The sequence below is a fragment of the Myodes glareolus genome, chromosome 10 (genome assembly GCF_982192425.1).
Source record: "Myodes glareolus chromosome 10, mMyoGla1.1, whole genome shotgun sequence".
Taxonomy (NCBI): domain Eukaryota; kingdom Metazoa; phylum Chordata; class Mammalia; order Rodentia; family Cricetidae; genus Myodes; species Myodes glareolus.
Genome location: NC_142035.1, coordinates 57,680,922 through 57,703,761, shown reverse-complemented (window position 1 = coordinate 57,703,761; position 22,840 = coordinate 57,680,922). Strand labels below are relative to the sequence as shown.

General features: G+C 46.1%; 1 protein-coding gene across 2 annotated transcripts; it reads right to left on the bottom strand.

Moving 5' to 3' along the window:
* Positions 1-1,493: 1,493 nt before the first annotated feature.
* Positions 1,494-21,693, bottom strand: Epb42 (erythrocyte membrane protein band 4.2). 2 transcript variants are annotated; one of them, XM_048459581.3, is made up of 13 exons: positions 21,328-21,693; positions 17,758-17,943; positions 16,746-16,979; positions 15,174-15,292; positions 13,953-14,057; positions 12,346-12,523; positions 11,758-11,845; positions 11,375-11,478; positions 10,442-10,684; positions 9,179-9,478; positions 6,264-6,424; positions 4,774-4,907; positions 1,494-1,831 (listed from the first exon to the last, which is right to left on the bottom strand). In XM_048459581.3, exons 1-13 carry the CDS (start codon positions 21,335-21,337, stop codon positions 1,669-1,671), a joined length of 2,025 nt encoding a protein of 674 aa, XP_048315538.3. In that variant the 5' UTR covers positions 21,338-21,693; the 3' UTR covers positions 1,494-1,668. The 2 variants fall into 2 exon arrangements, with proteins under 2 accessions (XP_048315538.3, XP_048315537.3); XM_048459580.3 differs by having other exon boundaries at positions 11,758-11,896; positions 21,328-21,692.
* Positions 21,694-22,840: the final 1,147 nt, after the last annotated feature.

Genomic DNA, 22,840 nt, shown 5'->3' with positions numbered 1-22,840 from the left:
CCAAACATTTTAATATATGAACCTCTGAGAGTCATTTAAACCACCATAAACTCATTTGTTAGTTTGGTCTACTTTATTAAAAAGACCTGTTTCCTTTATACATACCTATATTGTCATTCTGTTTCATGTGTATCCAATTGTAAACACCACATTTTTATAAAGCAAAAAATAATTCATAAGACATTTTGATACTTTGATTCCAACTACATTGTCATATAATTGTATGTTATGTGCATTTAGAACAGGTATTCTCAACATGTGAGTTGTAATCCCTTTGGGAGTCACATACCAGATATCCTGCATATTGGATATTTACATTATGATTTATAACAGTACCAAAATGACAGTTATGAAGTAGCAACAAAATACTTTTGTGGTTGGAGGTCACCACAACATAAGGAGCTGTATTAATGGGTCACAGCAGAAGGAAGGTTGAGAACCACTGAAATGGAAGATAATGTATTGGAAAGCAGGATAAAGCTGCAGAGGGGTGTGGTGTGTAACCTGAATTAGGGTCCCCATACATACCACAGGTCTCTACCACCTCCAGTGGTAGAGAGTCCAGTGTTCTTCCTTCTGTGCTTATACCTCCCTGCCTGGCGTTGTCATGGTTTCCAGGGTAATCAGCAATGACAGTTACTGAGACTTTAATCTATTTCAACTTGGAATTGAGATTCTTTAAGTCAAATGAGCTTCAACCTACTTAAATGCGTTTTTGGTTTGTTGTTGTACTTTTAACAAGTGCTATGGAAGGCTAAAACAAAGAGGGTATGTAAACTAATAAGACACAGTGAACAAAGACAAATCCAAACGTTCAAAAGTGTCCTTCAATTCTTCTTTTTTTGTAGGGTATCTTTTTCTATGTACATAATTTTCATACTTCTCTATTAGGCCAAGTCTGTATTATTTCCATCAGACTTGAGCTGTAGGATATTTAATGGGTATAGAACTCAGAAAGACCTCACTGTAGCTAAATTTAGGTTATTCTTTCGGGTCCTATGCTATGTGTTTTAATAGTTCTATTTAGTCATATTTGGATCTTTCATAGTAATGGCCATGGATAGTATTAATCAATGTAATTTTAGAATTACCTAAAATTTCTATTTCTAGCCAATGTTGTCCTATGTCACCAGAACTAGAGTGATTTGAACATTAGGTTGTCTTTCATTCCTGTAAGTTAATGGATATATTAATGAGCAACAAAATGGTGCGAAACATATGAACCCCCCAAATCTGAGTGTAGTCCGGAAAGGTACTCAAAACATCTAATTGCACTTTGAAAGTTATCTGAGCCAGGTGGTGGTGGCGCATGCCTTTAATCCCAGCACTCGGGAGGCAGAGGCAGGCAGATCTCTGTGAGTTTGAGGCCAGCCTGGTCTACAAGAACTAGTTCCAGGATAGGCTCCAAAGCTACAGAGAAACTCTGTCTTGAAAAACAAAACCAAACAAACAAAAATAAAAGAAAAGTTATGTGAGAGTCTTTTCAAAGCCTGTTTTGTTACTAATGCAGAGAGGTTTATTCTAAGACAGTGTTTCTGGCTACCTTAGGTTGGCATAACAAAAATAGATTTTGGTTTCTGTGAGTCTAACTTGGTTTTTTGCCCCCATTTGTCTGACAGGCAGAGTTTTCCTCCAAAGCAAGTCTGGCTTTAGAAGGTAGTTTGGGGTTTAAACAGACACTTCGGGAGCCACCACCAGGACATTTCCGTAGCCTGTCAGGTTCTGGAACACGTCACAGTCTACTTCCACAGTGAGTCTCTGGAGCCCCAGATGCGTCGGTGTGAACTGGAACTGAGTACACAGGGAGCTCCCTGGCCACACGGAACCCAGTCTGAAGGAAAAGTAGAGAAAGGTGTTAACTCTTTTCCAGGGTCATGGCTCCGCTGGCCTCCATGAGCTGTCCTTCCTGACTTGAAGATACGGGGCGTGAGAATAAGGAAATCTCAGTACATCGCTGGGGAGCCGGAAGTGATCATAAGCGATAGAGGGCAGGAGCTTCTCTAGACAGAGCGACTGCCTGCCTCAAGACGGAAGTGTGCTGAGGCCAGTCATTTGCATCGGCTGCTCCTTTCTGTGTCTGTGATTTAGTCTGGCTCACTTTTTGGTAATAATGCTGGCAGTGTGTTTGCCAAAGCTGTAGCTTTAAGTGTCTTCCTGGCATAGTGAGAGGCTGCCAATGTGTCAGCAAGCTGGTGCCCGACCTTCCTGGTCTACTGCGGGCCTTTCAGTAACTAAGGGAATGTTTGAGATTTTTATTTTTATTTTCATTTATTTTTTTTTGAGAAACTTTGCTTCACAACTGGTCTGAAAGATCATAAAGTCTAGTTAAACTTTGATGGGTCCTCCTCTCATTCTAGTGGCAAGAATGACTGAGTTTCATGATGCTGTACCAGTGACCAGGGAACCTCAGCATTGCCTTTAAATCATGTGCAGCTATGGGTGCAGTAGGCAAAATGAGAGAGGATGCTTGCCATGCCTAAAGCAACCTAAAGGGATCCAGAATATCCAGGAACTCCTAAAAACAGTGACAGTGGTGGCAGAACCACAGAATAAAAGTAGGCCAAGACAGTGACAGATTAAGAAACAGAATAAAGAGAGTGGTGACCTCAGGGTAAGATCTCACTCAGCTAAGCTTCCATCTTGTGAAAAGGAACTAAAGAAAAGCTTAGAGTTGGGTGTTAGTGGAACACATCTTTAATCCCAGCTGGGGAAAGGCTGGCGATCTCTTGAATTTGAGTCCAGCCTGGTCTACAGAGCAAGTTCAAGGACAGCCAAGCTTAGGCAGTGAAAGACAGAAAGCTGGTGAAGATATAATTGAATAAGAGGGTCGTGTTCCAGCCCCAGCAAGTAGCAGAACTCGACAGTTTTAGTCACATGGTTCTGGCTTTAGAGTCAAGGATACAGGAAAGGGGTTGTGGAATCTTTCTCCACAACTAAGGAATGTTACTGAGGCAGGGTGTCCCTGCATGGGGGACTAGAGTGGTCATTGCATGAAACTGTGAAGTTGAAACCTGGATTGCTTTGGAGATCCCAAGATGTTGGAGATGCCATAATACCTACCAAGGAGAGCTGCTAACGGAATGGAACCAGCCCAAGAGAAAGAAGTGTATTGCTGTCAACAAAGCTGAACAGAATTGGAGATGTGAAGAGAGCTCTGACATCAGACATCGGCTGCAGAGTTTGGAGTTTGCCCGGCTGGTTTTCAGTCTGTTTTGGTTCACTATTTCCTCCATATGCTTGCTTCCCTATGTCTTGGAATGGTAATATATATCCTGTGCCATTATATGTTGGAAGTATGGGATCTGTTTTTTGATTTTGATTTTGTAGGTGATTACATTTAAGAGATTGCATGACTCTCAGAAGAGACTTTGAGCTTTGAACTTTTAAACATTATTAAGACTAATAGACTATGGGGACTTTTGAACTAAATGCATTTTGTATTATGATATTTTTCAAAGTTATAGGGGTCAGAGAGTGAAATGTGGTGGTTTGAATGTAACTGGCTCCCATAATCTCATAGGGTAGGGTATTACTCGGAGGCCTCATTGAAGTAGGTGTGGCCTTGTTTGAGGAAGTGTGTCACTGTGGGAGTGAGCTTTGAGGTCACTTCCTTTTGCCTACATAAGATGTAGAACTCTCAGTTGCTGCTTTAGCACCATATCTTCTTGAACACCACCATATCCCACCATGATGATAATGGACTAAACCTCTGAAACTGTAAGACACCCCAATTAAATGTTTTTCTTTAGAAGAGTTGCTACGGTCATGGTGTCTCTTTGCAACAATAGAAACCCTAATTAAGAGAGACAGAGGTATTCGTTGCCTATCATCATGAAGCAGGAGGAAGTAGATGTGCACAATGGAGCATTATGTAGCTGAAAAATAGACTTTACAAATAGATGAGAAGAACAATTAGACATAACAGCTATATAAGTTAATGAAGCAACAGTAGACATTGTCCATTGCTAAAGATCTATACACAAAAGGACAAGGAGGGTGGTGAAAGAAATAGAAATGTAAGGAATTAAATCAAATTGTGTGTTGTGGTGGAGATTAGTAGAGTACAGTTCTTTTTATACTTAGAGACAGTATGTCCTATCTGTGTGCTCTCTGGTACCAGATCTATCCTTCCTTCTTCACCAGTAATACCCAGGCTCTCTCTGAATATCAGGACAGGTAAGGTGGGGGTTATGTGGTGCCCTCACAATCTCCAACATCCCTTCATTCTGTTGATTTGGTGGTTCCAGAATGAGATAGGCCATTTGGTGGCTTTAATTCAACTTCTGGGGATATGCTCTGTCTTCAGAGATATGGCAAATGATAGATTATTGTTTTTAAGTTAGTGAGTTCAAATGAGTTGAGATCTTTCAGTGGGATAAGAAGCTTACTGTTGTGGAATCTTCGTACACTGTATGAAGACATATTGCTGTGATTGGTTTAGAAAAGAGTTGAATAACCAATAGTTAGGCAAGAGGTATAGGTGGGACTTCCGGGCAGAGATAGGAAGTAGGAGGAGATAATTGAAGCACAGGAGAGATGCCAATGAGACATGGAGGGAGTTGGACATATCGAATGAAAGAAAGGTTAAAAGCCATATGGTAAAATGCAGATGAATAAAAGTAGGTTATTTAAATAATAAGGGCTAGTGAGACAAGTCTAAGCTAATTAATTAATTAGCTTGTATAATGAATAAGAAGTCTTGGTGTTGGTGTTGTTATTTGGGACCTGGCTGGCAGGACAGAGAAAGACTGACTACAGCTTACAATCTCTTACCCATATCGCTTCTCTCTGTGAATGAGTCCCCTTCCGAGGATGGAGATGATGCAGTTCTGCATGGGACAGTCTAAGGAGTTCTTCATACTGACTGTGACTGTGAGAGGCCGGTACTGTTCTGCTCGCTCAGGCATCTGTAGGAAGACACAACATGTAGAGAAAGGCCACGGATGCAGAGCCACAGGCATGCCTTCCTCTGCTGTGCATGCCCTCAAACCCCTCTCGTCTCTGCCACCCTGAGCCAGACTGCTCAGGAGGCTTCTTTGCCTTCCCCCCTCTTTCTGCAAGTACACTCTCCATTGCCACATCACACATGGCTTCTGCGGCTCCTCTCTTTGTTTTGGAGTCTTGGAGACATTTGCATTGTCTTTGGAAGTCAGCTTAGACTGATTCCTGTAGTGTCTACCCCCTATCTACCTCTCCAACCTCATCCATCCCTGACTAAATGACACACCTAGGACTCCTTTCATTTATGCTTCTTTGACCAGTCTTCAGTCTTTAATGGCCTTCCCCAAATGTACAACTAAAAAGTGAAACCATTTTTCAAGATTCAGCATGAGTGTTATTTCCTTCATGAAGCTGTGCCCAAACCCAAGAGTTGAAATCAAGTGTTTTCTTCCTACACTTACACAGAAAACAAATGCTGTATCTACTTTATCTAATTAGAGCTTCTTGAAAGTGAAGACCAGGTCTTACTCACTACAGCCTTGGTAGCCTTGTAAAAAGGAGGGCGGTAACATTTTAGGACTGTACTTTATGATATCAGGTATGCTGCTCTCTAGGAATCCATTATCTGAGTCACAAATACAGTTTCACCTCATGAACATTGTGTTGAGATAAAGGGCACAAGGCAAAGCTTCCATTGTCCTGCCAACACTGTCAAAACAGTGCGGGGATTCATGGCTGTCAAGGTGTTAAGAATAAGTGATGGTTGAATGCTTAGCCCTACGCAGTACATTTATACCACCTGCTCTAAGGTTCAAAGGACCTTACAGAAGAGGGGATGGAAGGAATGTGAGAGCTGAAAGATAAGGAAATTGGCTGGGAAGTGCTATCTTCAGGACACAAGGCAGCCATGTCAGACATGATGGATGTCACAGCAGCAGCAGTTACCTGTGTTGAAATTGCACAAGACTGGACTTGCCATCAGCCAATCATGGAGCCAGAAGAGGCTCATCAGACACTACCTAGCTTGCTGAACTACTGGCTACTGATAGATTCTGCAGAAGGTACAGTCGTTGCTTCCAGTTGTCTACCTACTGGTGAGCCCATCAGGCACCAATGGACAGTTTGAAATGCATAGCCAAATAAATGGTCCTGGTTATAAATCAATGGGTCACAATACAAAAGAGTGAGGCTGTGATGGGCCCACCCCTAGCGACACACCTTCTCTAACAAGGTCACGCCTCCTAATCCTTTCCCTAACTTCTCCACCCAACAGCCTGGCAGGGCAGCAGCTAAGAGTAATTGAGTGAAGGAGGAGGGCCCACCTTGATGATAAGATTCGGTCTACCAATGGCTATGTCTTCCTGAGCAAAGCAGCTGAGGCTGGCGTGAGAGTGTGTTGCCATGGCTGTGACTCTGACGAAGCAGTTTTCCGGTGGGTCTTGCTCAAAATTGGAGAAGGACAGGTTGGTGGATATTTTCAGCACTGCAACATACAACAGGCAAGTCAGTACAAAGCACGGAGTGCATGCATGCCAGAATCAGATCATAGCTCCTCTCATGACAGAGGACTTAAGGTCTCACTGAGGTCAGAACGATGCTGCCTTCCCTACACTTATCCAAGATCCCTGTCCCATACCTGTCTCTGCCAACGCTCCCAGAAGACTGCTTGCCTCACTGGGGTCGTATAAAAGCCCCTGCGAACTAAAACGAGCCATGGCATCGTGCCTAAAAATGGTGGGGTGACTTGTGTTATGGGATACTCTTCGAGCGAAGTGCTCATCTCAAAACTCACCATGCAGCAGTTGCTGAATACATGCTTACACGGTTCCCGCCCCTTCTCCCCTTTTCCTGCCTTTTTCATAGAAACGTTAACAAGTGGGACTCTCTCAAGCTCTAGTTCCTGTTCTCAACCTGCAGGCAGACCCCCCTCCCGGGGTGTGCTATCCCCTTGTCCACCATGAGTCCTATGCTTTTTAAAGATGTGTTCCACCATCATCCCCTGCCTGTGAGCTGTGTAACCTCAGGCAAATTATTTAACCTCTCAGTGTCTCCGTTTCCTCTGCTAAGAATGATACTTGCCTCATAAAGTTGTGAGAATAATGAGATTAAGCATATAATGCGTTCATCACCATTTCTGGCAAATATTAAGTGCTCAGTAAATGTTGAGTTATAGTTATTCCGATTGGTTGTTTGCCCAGAGACTGTGCTGTCATCTTTAGCGCCTCTCCCAATGTTTCAGCTTTTATGCTGATTATTTACCTCAGTATCTGAGCAGATTCATCTTCAAAACAAACCAAAGAATCACCCCGCCCTCTCTCTACCATCTGTCCCTGGTGACTCTCCACTTAGCCTCTCCTTTCCCCATCATGCTTTAGGAAGAACTGCACCGTGTCACTTCTGAGTTCAATTAATCTGAACCCCTGGAAGCCAGCCTTTGTCATTGCCTCTCAGCCAGGTCATTTTTCCAGCCCATGGTCTTCAATCTGGACATCTCATGACCTCTCTGCCAGCCTTGCTGAGTGTTCCTGCCCCCTCAGACTCTTCTGACTCCCTCATTCCACATCTCCCCCCGAAGTGTTCCACACATTACCAGGTCCTGGTATGACCGCGGCTCTATCCTTACCCTCACCTCTTACAGGCTGTCCTCCAGCCCTGGGTTTTGGAGCACTCCCTCTGTCCTGGGATTTCTATGTCTGCTCTCCAAAATGCACTAAATCTTGAACTCTGTGTTTAAGTTCTCTACTGCCCGCTGGCTGTCTGAGTACTTGGATGTCTCGTGGGCTTTTAACAAAGAATGTGATAACTTGATTCATCTTTCTCCCAAGAGTTGCATTTCTCCTCTCCTGGTGACTCACCCCAAGCACAGGCAGACATCCACATTCTCAAGTCCCATTTCTCCTACCCACTTGGTGTCTTATTTCTGAGTGCTGACAGGTTAGCCTGGCTTTAGTTTCTGGATTTCAACTGCTACTAAGCCTCCCCCGCACCCCACTTTAACCTACTGGTTCTCTATATTGGTTGCGTGTAAGAATCCTTTGTAATACAGTCCCAAGCCCAGGCCACACCCCAAGGCAATTAGCTCAGAGGCTGGCAACAAGGCTCAGCCTTGGGATTATTCCCCAAGTGCAGCCAAGATTATGAAAAAACTGCTCGACTGTGACTCCTTCTTTCTATGTTGCCAAAAGGTCTTTCTTTTTAAAATGGGTTTCTGATTACATTGACACCATGATGAAAATTTTTTACTAGCTCCCCATTTCCTAGACAAGAAAACTCAGGCTCCTGAGTGTGATGCACAGACTGTTCACAATCCGAGGCATGGCTGGCTCTCACGCTAACTCATGTTAGGCTTAGTCAAGGCACAGTGTTGGGAAGACTGGAGACCCAGGACAGGCAGAAGGCTGCTGCAGTCCTGCAGATGAGCTCTCTCCTTGCTCCTGAAGCTTCCCTGTGTAGAGAGATTGCTTCAGGAGTTGTTGGTTGGTCGGTTGGTTTTTCGAGACAGGGTTTTTCTGTGTAATAGCCCTAACTGTCCTGGAACTAGCTCTTGTAGACCAGACTGACTTCGAACTCACAGAGGTCTGCCTGCCTCTGCCTCCTGAGTGCTGAGATTAAAGGCGTGCGCCATCACTGCCCAGCTCTTCAGGAGTTTTGTAAATCCTGATTGTGTCTACTATGAAGTTATTATTTTTCCCTAATTGCCTGGGGTGTAACGCAGGCATAGAGCTTCCCCAGGTGACTCCAGTGTGTGACCAAATTTAAGAATGACTTCAGGAAATCTTAGCCCTAAAATACATAGCACTTCTGAAAAATCCCTGTACTGACCTCATTCCCGGCCAATTAGACAAGTATCTAAGGAAGAAAAGGAGCCCTTGTACGTCTTCTCTCTGTCTGGAATGCCTAGTGTGTTTTTCTGTCCGGCTTGTCCGTCATTCTTCAAAAGAGCCTGCTATGAACCATCTGGGAAGAAACTGCTCCAGCCTGGGTGAGCGCTTTCCTGTCCTGAGTTCTGCTGGCCTCCTCAAATCTCCCTGCTGTGGATGGGTTGGTTTACTTATCTGATTGGAACTGTGGTCCCCTCGCCTTTGTCAGGCCAAATGACAATTACAAATGTGTTGAATGAATGAATGAATGAATGAATGAGAGAGTGTGAGTACCAGCGGGCTAAAAGCCATCTCTGGAGACCTGTGGGTGGAGCCCAAGATAAAACCAGGGGTGTGCAGGAGTCAGTGAGCGTTACCTTGGTTGGTTCTAAGCCTGAAGGACTGCTTCTGCCTCCAGAGATCAGCAGCAAAGATTCCATTGTAGTACACAGCCTGAGCCCTAATCACCAGGTGAACCTCCTTCTCCTGGTCGGTGGGGTTAATCAGGGTCACTGAGACTTGGCCATTCCCTCTCAAAGGGAGAGAGCTAGGTGTGTCCAAGAACAGGTACAGAGGGTCAGCAGGCTCAGGACTCGGAGGACGCATGCCTTTGTCTTTCCAGCGTTTCCTTCTTTCTTTCTGGACTCTTTCCAGGACCTCTTTCTCTTCAGGGGACCCTGAAGAATAGAAGAGATGAAACAGATCTCTAACCCAGCAGGTACAGATCTTTCAGGTAAACGTATAGGATTAAAATTTATGAACCTCTCCCGCCCAGATACCAAGATCCTAAATGACTTTGCAAATGTCTCGGGCTTTGAATTTGCCTTTGCATAAGGAAAACAAATCTTTTGACAAGTCAGTGCTGTCTCTGGAGATATTTTTTTTGCAAGAAATTGGCTCTTCATGTGTGAAGGGACGTGAGGATTTAAGGGACTTAAGGGACTTAAGGGCAAAGGAGCCGTGGGATAGTCTTGAGTCCTCACTCAAGGACAAGACATTCATGTCTTAGAACGTTCATTCTCAGAACTGACATAGAAAAGGGACCTGTGATGGAGAGACCAGAGCCAGGGAGCTGCCATCCTATAGGCAAGGGGTCATGGGAAAGAGTGCCGAAGACAGAGCCAGGCAAGGACAGTGTTGTGAAGGGGAAGGCTCCAGGGAGTTACAGGCCTCCAGATTTGGACTGACAGACAAAAATGCTAATAGAGAGAAAGAGTTGGGGATCTTGGAAGGGAGGAAGAGAGGAGTAACATCCTCTCGCTCTGTCCTGAAAGTTCTTCTTAGACAGGGATTAGCTTAGTTTAGTGCTTTGTTTCATAACAACAGTCTCTACTGGGGGTAATTTTGATTTCCCTCCCCAGAGGACATTTGAAAATAAATGAAGACAATTTTGGTTATCAGGACTGGCTGGGGTTAGGGACTAATATCTCAAGAACAGAAGCCAAAAACACTAGTTCTTCCAACACCTCAGCCTCCTACAGTGCAGAATCAACTGATCCAGACTGGCAGTTGCGTCAGAGAGGGCTGAAAAACCTCCTTTTATTTGATAGACTCTTTCTGGCCTGCATCTGTCTGGTCCGGTCCCTTCCCCTCATTGGTTATCTTAGGTGAGTAGGCCCCTTCCCTTTGCTGGTCAGTACCTTCAGGATACTTGTAGTTCTGGGTGATGTCTTCGCAGCGGTCACTGCCCACGACCTTGGTACTGATGCTATCGCCCACATTCTTTTTGCTGGACTGGGTCAGTTCCAGGGTCCCATCTTCACAACATTTCCAGACCACACACCTAGCATTGACTGCAGCAAAAAGATCTAATACTGCTGGATCCAGCTGCAGTTCCCCCTCTTTGACTGCCCTGACTGGGACCAGACTGCAGGATCCTAGGGCTGAGGGAGAGAAAGACAGATGAGCAGAAGAACCATTTAGACCCCTGCTCCATTTAGAGTTCATTGTGTTGGTCCTTTTCCCAGACATTATTTTTCCTTCTCCAGGATCAAGGTCAGAGGTAGGAAGTAGACAGGCTTTCTGAGAAAGTATCAAAGTGAAAATACTCTTAGGTCCTAACCCATACCAGAAACTGCCCAGGAAGCATCTCAGGGGAACGTAATTGATGCACAGCCATAATACTAATTGGCTGCGAGCAGGCTACCTTCTTGATTGCTTTCTACATGCCAGGCGCTGACCGTTTTGTTCCAGGGCAAGGGGGCGCCATTCTTCGGCCGCTTGAAGTTTCCCTCTCTGGGCTTGTTCTTACTGTGTGGCCCCTTTCCACCATACACAGACAAGTCTCACCCTGCCAGGCCCCACTTCAGAATACCCATAGCTATCTTAAGACACTCTCTCTTCATTGAGATGGTATTCCTTGCCCTTGGCTTGGTGTGGGCCTTGTGATCATGCCGTCTGTGATGGAGTAGTGGACATCTTGACCCCCTTGAGCCTGTTGGAATCATCTGCCCATCATCATGACTTCTCTTGTTTTAGAGGATGGAGACCCTCTTTGGACCACATGCTGATCCTAGATCCTGTTCAAGGGACCTCTTTAGCTCTTGCTGCCCTGGCTCACCCTTAGGCTTTACCTCCAACTCCATTAGGAGCTCTTGGGTGCAGAATCTGCCATCCGTCATAACCCTGGGACAAATCAGGTCTGTTCATCCAGCATTCTACGGAAGTTTGGAAGATCCTAAAAGTAGCAAAGGAAAAATAAAACCTTCAAGTAGGGGAGAAAAAGGGCATATGGAAGAGAATCTAGAAATTAGAAATGTGGTTTTAGAGAGTCATTGCCATAGGGATGGGAGGGCACTGCCTAAAAAGAAATATGATTCTCCTAGAAGGGGTACACACCATCACTGACCCTCTGCTGGTAGCCCAGGGCTCTCCAAGCAAGCGGCTGCACATGGAACTTGCTTGGCACTTTGGAGCCCTTTCTGGTTCAGAACCCTTTCTCCTTTAGGCTTCTCACCAGATACGGCCCATCTGTCCTTCTCCATTCTGGAGTCCCTCCTCATTGTAGTATTCATCCACCAGCAGGCTCCCACGGGTGCCCTGGGCTGAAGGAAATGCGGTCACGACGCGTGCTGGGATTCCCAGGCAACGTAGCACTGCATGGAAGAGGCGTAAACTATCAGGGGACAAGGGGCAGGAAAGCCCAAGGCTGGACAGGATCTGCCTTAAATGTCAGGTGACATTGTGGGTTGAGGAGGAGTCTGAACCGCATGGATAAAGGCTGGTAAATGGCACACAGATGACACAGCACAGGAATATAGAGTCGGGGGATACTCAGGAGCGCCGAGGCTTGCTCTGTGAGGGACAGGTGAGGGTGTTTTGGGGGGAAAGTAAGTTTGGAGCAGTTTGTAAATGAGCTCCGATTTGCTGAGGGAAAAGAGAAGACACGGCTGGTGGGGAAACAGGTAGGGGAAGGCTGTGGAGAGGAGGCAGTGCCTGCTTTAGGAGCTGTCCTCCCCACATAGGAGACCAAGGGACACCTCAAGATGCAGGCCAGACACTGCAGCAGCCCGGGAGACTGACCTGTGTGTTGCCTGCCCTGTACCTGTGCAAGCAACAGCAGCGAACACCCAGGCCTGACTCTCATACACAGGTCGTCCTTGGCCAGTGAGCCACTGCCGCAGTACGGGCACACTGCCCCGATGCTTGTACAGGAAGGTCCCTTCCTGGGCAGCGTGGGTCTGTGAAATAGGCAGGACACTCTTCTTCCTGAGAGCACGCAGCTGTTGGGGCAGATGTGTGGTTGTTAGTGGGAGTCCTGTAGCTGGACGACTTCCAGGAGCCAGCAAGGCGTGTTCATTGTCGCTTGCCAAGCATGTGACTCAGTCCCTGGAGCCTGTTAAACCAGTGTGCTGGAGAATCCAGTCTATACCTTCGCTGCTTGTGTATATAATCTCAGAGTCAGACCCAGGACTAAGTCATTCTCCAGCTTCAGCCACGGGGTGGAGCATGAGGCTGGGTCTGCTGGTCCTCAGCTTCCTCTGCCCCAATTCAATGTTGTTTCCTCTGGGTCCCGGAGGCCATTGTCTCAAGCCTCTTCCTTCACATAGAATAGACTTGACCTACATCCTGCCTTTCAGAGGGAGACTGAGAGATATGAGAGGAAATGGGGAATGTATTACTTCTCTGAGAGAATCTTATGGGTGTACTGGATAGTTTTATGTTAACTTTAATGTAAGCTGGAGTCATCTGAGAGAAGAGAACTGCAATTAAGAAAATGTCTCCATAAAATTTGACTGTAGGGCATGGTCTTTCTTTTTTTTTTAACAAAAGATTTTTATTTATTATGTATACAATGTTCTGTCTGCATGTATGCCTGTAGGCCAGAAGAGGGAGCCAGATCTCATTACAGATGGTTGTGAGCCACCACGTGGTTGCTGGAAATTGAACTCAGGACCTCTGGAAGAACAGCCAGTGTTCTTAACCATTGAGACATCTCTCCAGCCGCCCACAGGGCGTGTTCATAATCAGTGACTGATTGATGGGGGAGGGACCAGCCCATGGAGGGTGGTGCCATCCCTGGGCCGATGGTCCTGAGTTCTATAAGAAAGCAGACCATGCAAACCATGAGGAGCAAGCCTGTAAAGAGAACCCCTCCATGGCCTCTGCATCAGCTCCTGCCTCCAGGTTCCTGTTCTCTGAGTTTCTGCCTTGGCTCTCCTCTGTGGACTCAGGATATGTATGCCATAATAAACCCTTTCCTCCCCAAGTTACTTAGTCATTAGTCATAATGTTTCATAACAGCAATATTAACCCTAACCAAGACATATGGGAAACACCAAGCCGCCTCTATGGTCTGCATATTCTTAGGAACACTTAGAAATAATAAAGACCCTTGTATCACCTTAGCAGCAAGCCCTGAGAAGGACAGGGCACATCTTCCTTCCTAGGACTCTGCCTGCAGGGCAGGGCTAGGAGTGAGAGCAGTCGGACTGAAGCCAGGCCAGTTTCCCCCTCCTGGCTTTTCCCTTTGGTGAACCTATCTCTCACTCTCTTGCCTTATCCCTCTCTTCCCTGAGGCCTGTCTCCCACACTCTGGGAGAGGGGAACTGTTTGTGCGCTGAGAGCTTCCAGAGCCACAAAGGTGAGCCCCTCCATCCAAGTACTTTAGCCCCATCTCCTCTCCCTCTGGTGCCCCAGCCTCATGCTCACCAAGGTGCCCACCACACAGGCCACATGTGCAGGCTGGCTCCATTTCTCCACTTGCTTGTCCACGCTCAGCAAGTCCAGACTGAGGTCCATGACATCGCACTCAAACTATAGGGACAATGTGGAATGAGATGAAGGGTTCTCGGGCCAGGCATGATCTCACAGGACAGTTCTGTTACCTTGTTCCTTTCCTAAACCTGGGTCTTAGGTTTCACTCACCTACCTCAACACCCACTATGGTGTTCTGGTTCTCCCATCGTCTCCCTGGACCACCCAGTATGTCCCCAACACCTGCTCTTTTGTTCTATGGCCTTAATTTCCTAATAGGGTGTGATCTCATAAAGGTTGGTATTGGGCCATTTTATTTACTTATTTTTCTTGAAATAGTGTCTAACTGTGTAGACCAAACTAACTTTGAACTCACAGAAGTCTGCCTGCCTATGCCTTCTAACTGCTGGGATTTGAGGCATGTGCCACTATCAGTACGGTGTCATTTCAATTCATTGAATTTCATTAGTTTCTACTGAGTGAAGAGCTACTATTTGTACAGGCATTGAGACAGGAAGACTCCAGGTAGCTTCCACTCTGGAGGAGCCCCTGGTTGGGATATGGCGCCTCAGGTAACATAGCAATGTAGCTTAGACTCTAGAAGAGGCAGCAAATGGCACAGTGGAACAACTCCTCTGTCTTTAAGGACTTGAAGAATCTTCCAGAAGGTTGTACGACTCCGGGGAAGAAGTATTCTACGGGGAAAGAGAAGGAAGCTAGTTCAAGCAGAGGAGTTACTCAGCCTACATGTCCTTGGAGTCAGAACATGGGGTGACTATTGGGAAGGAAAGTGGTGGCCTTGCTGCCTGGTTGACAGGCCAGGGCATGGGTCTCTATTCTGTGGGTAGAGGCACTTTAACAGAATGCTCTGGAGAGTGGTGTAATGTGGTCCAAAAGAAACAGAGGCACCACAAAACTGAAATGGGCTAAAGAAATGATTTTCTCTGTAGCTTTACAGCCTGTCTTGGAACTCATTCTGTAGACCAAGCTGACCTCAAACTAACAGAGATCCGCCTTCCTCTGCCTCCCAAGTGCTGAGATTAAAGGCGTGCGCCACCACCGTTCAGCAAGAAATGATTCTTGCTGAAAGACCTGCACCAGCTAGCCTTGTTCAGCCTGAGTGTTGGAGGTATGAGATAGGCAGAGTTCCTCTTATCATCTAGAGGTTTCTATTACCTGACTAAAGTCCCAGGGCTCCTCCTGAATGCAGTCAGCGGTACCCAGGTAGATAAAGCCATTTTGGTTCAGTAAGTATTCAGTGCGTTGAGCCTCATTTTGAAGAAACACGGCATCATCTGGTAAGAAGCAGAGGTTGGCAAGAAGGAGAGGTTGAGGGCCTGAGGTGCCAGGTCTATCCTCCATGCCTAGGCTTCTGCCCTCCCAGCTCAGGTTGGGTTTGGTTTTAGCCTTTTCTTGCATCTCTGGGCCCAATGAAGACTTAGGAGGGTTCTTCTCACTGCTTTCTCAGGAGCTGGCCCAGACACCCTATGTCAGTCAAGGTGTGGCCAGGAACAAGACAACTCTAAAAAGCCTAGTGGTTTCCAACAGATTATAAATGAGAGCCCTACTGGCTCAAAGGAAACCAGGAACATCCTAAGGAGCTTCCCAGTGGCCTGTTGAGTCTTTCCTAGGAGGTCAACTTGTAACAACAAAAGGTGCAACAGGGGAAAAAGCAAAATAAACAGCAGTTAAACACAGGTTAAGCAGAGTGATCACAGGGGACAGGGTGGGGAGGAGCATGGGGATCCTGTGGGGAAATGTCCTCTGGGCCCAGGGCCACCACAATCCCTTCCTAGTGCCTCTTCCAGCTCCCTTATCCAAGGGTGAGGATGGGTCAGAGAACAACTTTGGGGTGTCAATTCCAGATATCCACCTTGTTTGAGACAGGGTGTCTTCTGCACTGTGTAAGGCAGGCTAACTGACCTACAAGCTTCTGGAAATTCTCCTTTCTCTGGCTCTGGTCTTCCTATAAGCACAATGCATTGGGTTTTCCCTTGGATTCTGGGGGATGCAAATTCAAATCATCAGACTTGTTCAGCAATTGCTTTTTCTCACTGAGCCTTCGCCTCGATCCTAGATATCTTTTAGAAACCGTTGTTCTCTTTAGGAAGTTGGAGACAGCATGGGGTTATGGGCTCATTAAAAGAACATCAAGAGAGCTACTAGGCTACGCAAACACTAAGCATTAGAGTTGTCTATGCTCTCAATTCTTTCTTTGCTTCCTGTGTGCTGGAATTAAAGGCATGTGCTGCTACACCTGGTCCACCTGATCATCTCTCAGACGAGCAGAGCCAATGGCTCTCCAATGTATAATGTCTGAGTTTACATACACGAGGATGCTCTGGTGCCTGTGTGTTCAGAGGCCAGAAGAGCACATTGGCTCTCTTAGATATATATGGCTTTACAGGCACTTGTTAGACATGTGGCTTATTATGTATGATCTGGGCCCAATCCGTCATTCTCATGATTGTGCAACAAGCACTCTTAATGACTGAGCTGCTACAGTAAAGAGCAGAAATTTGAGCTCATTTCAATGAATCCAAAATAGCCTGTGTTTGGTAGAAAGACAAGTCTTTTTATCACGAAATCTGGAGATAGCAAGACAGGACCCTAAGGAGGCACCTGCTGGAATTTAATGCTGGTGTTGCCCACAGAGCCTGGGGCAGGTGCTCCCTGTTGGAGCTATAGCCTAGCTCCGCTTCCTGTGTGAACCCTGTGCAGTTCAGTCTAGCTGAGGTCCAAGTTTACCTCTATTCCAGGGATTAAAGAGCAGAGTGAATTGGCCCAGAGGGTATTGTTTCCTGCCTAAAACCTGAAGCAGGAGTGAGTAGTGGCCAATGACAGCATCCACGGGCGTGGTCACGGAGATGGTCCAGTTCTGGGCACTTCTTTCTTCCACTGCTGCACTCCATCCTTTTCGGTCCCCCAAAGAGGAAATCGGGAATATGGCTTGAGTCTTGTTGGCCTTGGAAGGCTGCTCTCCTAAAATTGCACAGTAATAAGTTGGTCATTTGGACTTTCAGGTCACAGCTCAGGGTAATAAGTCAAGGTATTACAAAGATGGAGGAGACGCCAATTAGTTTTGGAGAAGGAAAGAGGTCCTCCTATAATGAGGAACTGTAGAGGATGATGGGGGAACACAGGCTCTTGGTGCTTATAGACCTACATCTATGCAAGGGTCACAGTTTACAAAATAGGTGTAATAATGATACTACCATCCCTCCGATCCAGGGGTATTGGTTCCAGGACCTCCAGTAATACGAAAATCCAAGGATGCCTATGTCTCTTTATATAAAATACCATAGCTTTGCATTTTCTTGTATACTTTAAATAATCTTTTGATTACTTATGAATCCTTATACAACATGAATGCTGTGTAAATAATCCCTGTGCTGTATGTTTTAAGAATTGATGATGACAACGGAAAGACTATTTGACAATCTTTGCCCAGGTATGCCCCGTCATGGTTGGCTGATTCTGAGGAATCAGAACCTGTGGACCGGGAGGGCCTATGAAGGGACCAAATTAGATACTTGCACGTGAAGTTCTTAATTCAATCAAGATTTCGATGATTAGCACAGACTAGATGCTGTATGGAGCCAGAGTCAGACCCCATCAGCCTTTCCTTCAGTTCTTAGTGGTACTGCTGCTGAGCAGGGCAGCTTAAGGCCCAGCTACAGCATGGACCACCCGCACCTTGGTCTTCTGAGAGGCTGGTGGGGAGGGAATCCCTCCACATTCCCGAGTCGGCTCCACATACCAGTTTGTGCCACGAGAGTCACCTTCTTCAGGGCAGTCAGAAATTTGTGGACCGGGGCACGGAAGTTCAGGGTGATAGTGAAGGACTGTCCCCTCCTCAAAACCAGGCGCCGGGAGCTGAGGGCTTTGGTGTGGTGCTCCTCATTGTTTTCGGCTGCCTTTAAGTCACAGCTTTTGATACTCAGAGCTGTTGTGGAAAAAAGGGAAGTCATGGATGCGAGATACATGCAACTACACGAATCAAAGGCCCCTTCCAAGAGTGGAGCTCAGATTTCCTGTCAGCTGCACAGCCTCAAGCAAGCAACTCTTCTGAACTTCAGTTGTCTTCTCAGACTAATCCTCCCTCTTTGCAGAGTTGTGGGAATGATGTTATACATGTACATACTTAAATGTTTGTATTACTTTTACATTAGCCTAATGTCAAACACTTATTAAGGCCCATTAAATGTTAACATTAGTTTCTGGTTCCAAATTCAAACAATGAATAAGATCCAGGATTTTGCACATTACTCATGTTCCCTTTTTGGAGACAGGGTCCAGTGTATCCTGGGCTGCTCTCGAACTTGCTGTGCTGCTGAGGATGGCCTTAAACCTGGGATCCTCCTGCATCCACCTTCCAAGTGCTGGGATTACAAGTGTGCTTTACACACATGCTGTAAAGCATGTTCAAGTGCTGGCATTGAACATGGAGTTCGTGCCTACTAGGCCAGCACTCTGCCAACTGAGCTACATTTCTAGTCCCACCTTCTTCTCCTTCTTTTTTAAGAATGCAATCTGATAATAATGGGGCTGTTATGGAGATCAGTGAATCAAATTCTCTTATCTTAAAGATGACAAGCGTGAGGCTGAGGATAGTACCAGCTCCCCTAAGATAATGTGTATTTTGACCTAGCGGCTCACCATCTCGTGCCACTTGGAAGGAGGTGGCCTCAGTTACTATGACAGACTCTCAATCTGTATTGAGAGAGCAAAAAATTAGGAACAAGGGATTTTTTTATTGCTCAACAGGAGCTGGAGGGATGGCTCAGTGGTTGATACCACTGTACTTCCAGAGGACCTGTGTTTGATTACAATATCCACATGGCAACTTACAACTGTCTATAGCTCCACATCCAGAATGGTCAATGCCCTCTTCTGGTCTCCAGAGGTACCAGGTACACACATGGGACACATGCATACATGCAGGCAAAACACTCATACACATAAAATATAAACAAATAAAATGTTTTGAAAAATTACAAATGTTTAGCAATCCTAAAAGAAGGAACAAGACCAAAAAATTAAAGTTTAATTATTCATGTATACATGAATCTCTACTGGGAGCCTCCACAGCAAAAAATAGCTTGTAGGGTTTGCATGGGCTCAGCCGCTGGGAGGGAGGAGCTGTGGCCTTTGCTTGCAAGTATGGACTAAGATTTGATCTGCTTCAAGGAATGATCTGATCCTGACACTCAGTCCTTTGGGCTCCAGGACATGTATTGACAAGTGCCAGAGACTTCCACCTCCGTCACCAAACTTCGTGGCTAAGGGCTCAAGAGCAGAGGGGACAGCGGGAAAAGAGCTTGTGTTCTCGACAGTTCCTGTCATAGTAATGGAGTAGATATATGGTGATATATAATGACAATACTGAGGGAAAGAACTGGCATATTGATTCTGAAGATGTAAAACCCCCCTGCACAGCTGGTCCTGGTATCCCTGTGCCCAGGGATACCCTGGTGCCCTTTGCATTGTATCTCTCTATCACCTACTTGTGAGGTGTTCAGGTCATAGCAGTAGAGAAAAATAGCGTCAGCTAGGCTGGGATTTGTAAAGCCAGCAACAGCCACGGCCAGAAGTCAGCAATGACTCCTCTCTGCACACTGGTTCTGGGGCCCAGATTGAGCCCCATCTATGGGGTGGCTGGATTGGACTGGTTGGTGGAAGGGTGAGCTGCCACGTGATTTGAGCCCAGGTACACTGGGCCTACATAATAGCCACAGAATCCTGGCAAGAGCCATCCTTCAGAATCTCTCTGAACTCTGGTTCTATCTGGAAGGCTTCCTGGCTTCTTTTTACCCGAAAGGTGCATCCCCACCTTTCAATACATAAAGGCATGGCCTCTAAAGCCTTGGCCGACTTCTCCAAGGGGAACTCAGTCTACAGCTTCCACAGAACTCTGTTTCCCTAAATAACTCGCCCCATTTTGTCGGCATCACCCACTGTTCTCTGCCCCCACCCCTGCTGGGAGCCTGCTAAGCTACTGTGCCTATTCTAGTTCTGCATCTTCCGCCTAGCAGTATGCTGAACACAGTTCCTTTCCTAGTTAATGTGCGCTCCCTTGATGGCAGGACAAGAACATGGGATCAGCCCTAAGAAGGGTTTCTCAGAGGTGCCCAGGGCTCAGGCTTCATCTATGCGGGCACTCACCGCAGAAGCCCCCAGAGTTTCTACACCTCTTAGTCTGTTTGATTGCTTCATAATTGTCTCTTCTCATTGTACTGTTCAGTGACTCCTGCCATCCCTTCTCACCTCTTAGACTTGGAGGATATGACAGCCTCAAGGTTCCCAGGCATCTTTATTTTATTTCCAATGCATGTTGGGGAAGAAAGGGCTTATTTCATCTTACAATGGGTAGCCCATCATCCTGAGAAGTCAGGACAGGAACCTGGAGGCAGGAACTGAAGCAGAAGCTGTGGAGGAGTGCTGGGTACTGGTTTGCTCAGCCTACCTTTTTATACTATTTGGGACCCACAGTGGGTTGGGCCCTCCCACATGAATCATCAACTGAGAAAATGGACCACATGCCTGCCCACCAGCCAGTCTGGTGGGGATATTTTTTCAGTTGAAGTTTCCTCTTCCAAAATGACTCTAGCCTGTGTTGAGTTTGTTTGGTCAGAAGGGTCACCTCAGCCCCTAACATCATTATTCAAATAGGTCTGAGATGTTTGATTGGAAGTGTCACCCCAGCCCCTGACATTCATTTTGGAATGGTCGAGTGGAAAGTTCCATTTCAAGTACCCTCCCTTGGGAGTTGCTACAGTCCAGACTCCACCTCCAAGAAAGGCCACCAAAATGGAGACCCCTCCGCAGAGAGGGTCAAGACCACCCCCACAGGCTATTTAAACTGCCCCCAGAGAACCAACATGTGGTCTCTCCGGTTCTCCTTCCTGAGAGCGCTGGCATCCATTAGACCTGGGCTTTTTCTAATTCAGTTTGATTTGGTCTGATTTGGATAATTGCGTCGGCGAGAGGCTTGTCGGGCCGGAAAGGCTTTACAGAGCTGACATGAAAACTAGCCAGCTTACCAGGTGTATCTCATTTGTATCACAGCCTAGAGAGTTGTAACCATTTACATTATACTGATCTTGGGCTATGAATATAAATTCATGATAATCACCCTCACTATTCTACTATCATCATTATAATTAAAATTACCATACAACCACCCACCCCCTATTCACACCACCACCTCCTCCCTCCCTACCCCTCACACCTTACACACGCCACTCTGACCTCCATCACCAAGCCTGTTTCCTTTAATAAAAAAACGTCTTGATGACAGCCCTAACAGCCAGGAACTGGCTTAGCATACCTTGTCCCATGGCCACAGGCTACTCAGATCCACTTGCACACAGGAAATGTTGGCCTTGACCTGTTGCCTCTGGGCTCTGGGCTCTCACTCCAGATCTCTCTTCACACTGAAAAGATGGGACACTTCTGTCCTCTGTGAGCCTCCCGACAGGTTTCTTGTCTGCTACTCCCTTCTTGCTGCTATCTCCCAGACCAGCTGCTGGGAGTGACCCCTTTTCCCCCACGATCTCTCTTAGTCAGAAGGCCTTGGCAGGGTTCTAGCCAGGCTGAAATGAGAGCTTCTGGGGAAGACCCTGATTCTTCACCGACCTCAAGACCCCCTGGAGATGTCATCTGACTGACTCTAGATGCAGCCCCAAGCTGTGGGTTTGCATCCCCCTCTGAGTCTCTGGTCCTAAGAAAATTCTGAGCAGCCACTTACCACGTGAATGTCTGTAACCATCTGTTTGGAAGAGATAAGGAAATAGCGTGTTGAAAAAGAGAATGCAGAAGCCAAGGACCTGGCTCTTCCAAGATGACCTGGTCGGGAACAGCCAACCAGAAAAGGTTTAGAATGGTTTGGGCCTCAGCTCTAGCCTTTCCCTTTTCTCTTTGTTTAGTCATTAAGGATAACAACACAGAAGAGGATGGCCTGTCTGCTTCCCTGGCTTTCTGGTCCTTTGTCTGGGCTTCCCAATGTGTTCAGGGGCACACTTAGGGGCACCTGGTGTGTGAGATGCCCGTGCCTGTAGAAGGACACAGAACAGACCACATAAGCTCTGGTTCCTGTGGACTGGGAAGCCGGGGTGGGGCAGGAAGATGCTTCTGCTGTTCATACTTTTAAAACTTTTAACTGTTATCTGCTTGAAGAATATTGTGATGCAAAATAAATAAATTAAATAAAAAAGGAAGAAGAAACTGTTGCCGCCTACCCCCCAAAAATACTTTCCCCCTAAGAATTGAAGACGTTAATTTGTCATTATTTAATTTTTACCTAGAAAACACAAATCTAAAGATGATGATAAAAATTGGCTAGGATCTGGCTAGCGCCAGTATTATTGAAGCCAATGCAGTAATTTCCATACCTGTAGTCAGCAAGCAGTTGTAAACATAATTAAAGCCCTAACTTATAGTTCTTAACAACAATGAAAGATGAAATATTCAGAAATAAACCTGAGGAATCTGTAAAGGCTATGAGAGAAACTATTGAAGAACAAAAAGAAGACTTGTACAAATAAAAGTGTAGGTCACACTCTTGGATAGGAGGTCTCAGCATCTTTAAGAGGCCAGACTTCCTAGGCTGAGCTTAAGGTTAATGCAGCCCCAGCAAGAACATCAAAACAATTTTCCTTTGAAACTAGGTAAACTGACTCCAAGTTTCAAAAGGAAACTTCTAAAGCAGTAATGACCTATGATCAGGGTTCCTAGCTATTAAAACATGATAATCCTTATAACTTAGAAATGTACTCATTAAATGTACTAAATGTTGTACTTTGAATCGGTGAAGGGAAAAAGATTCATTAGCACGTGGTTTG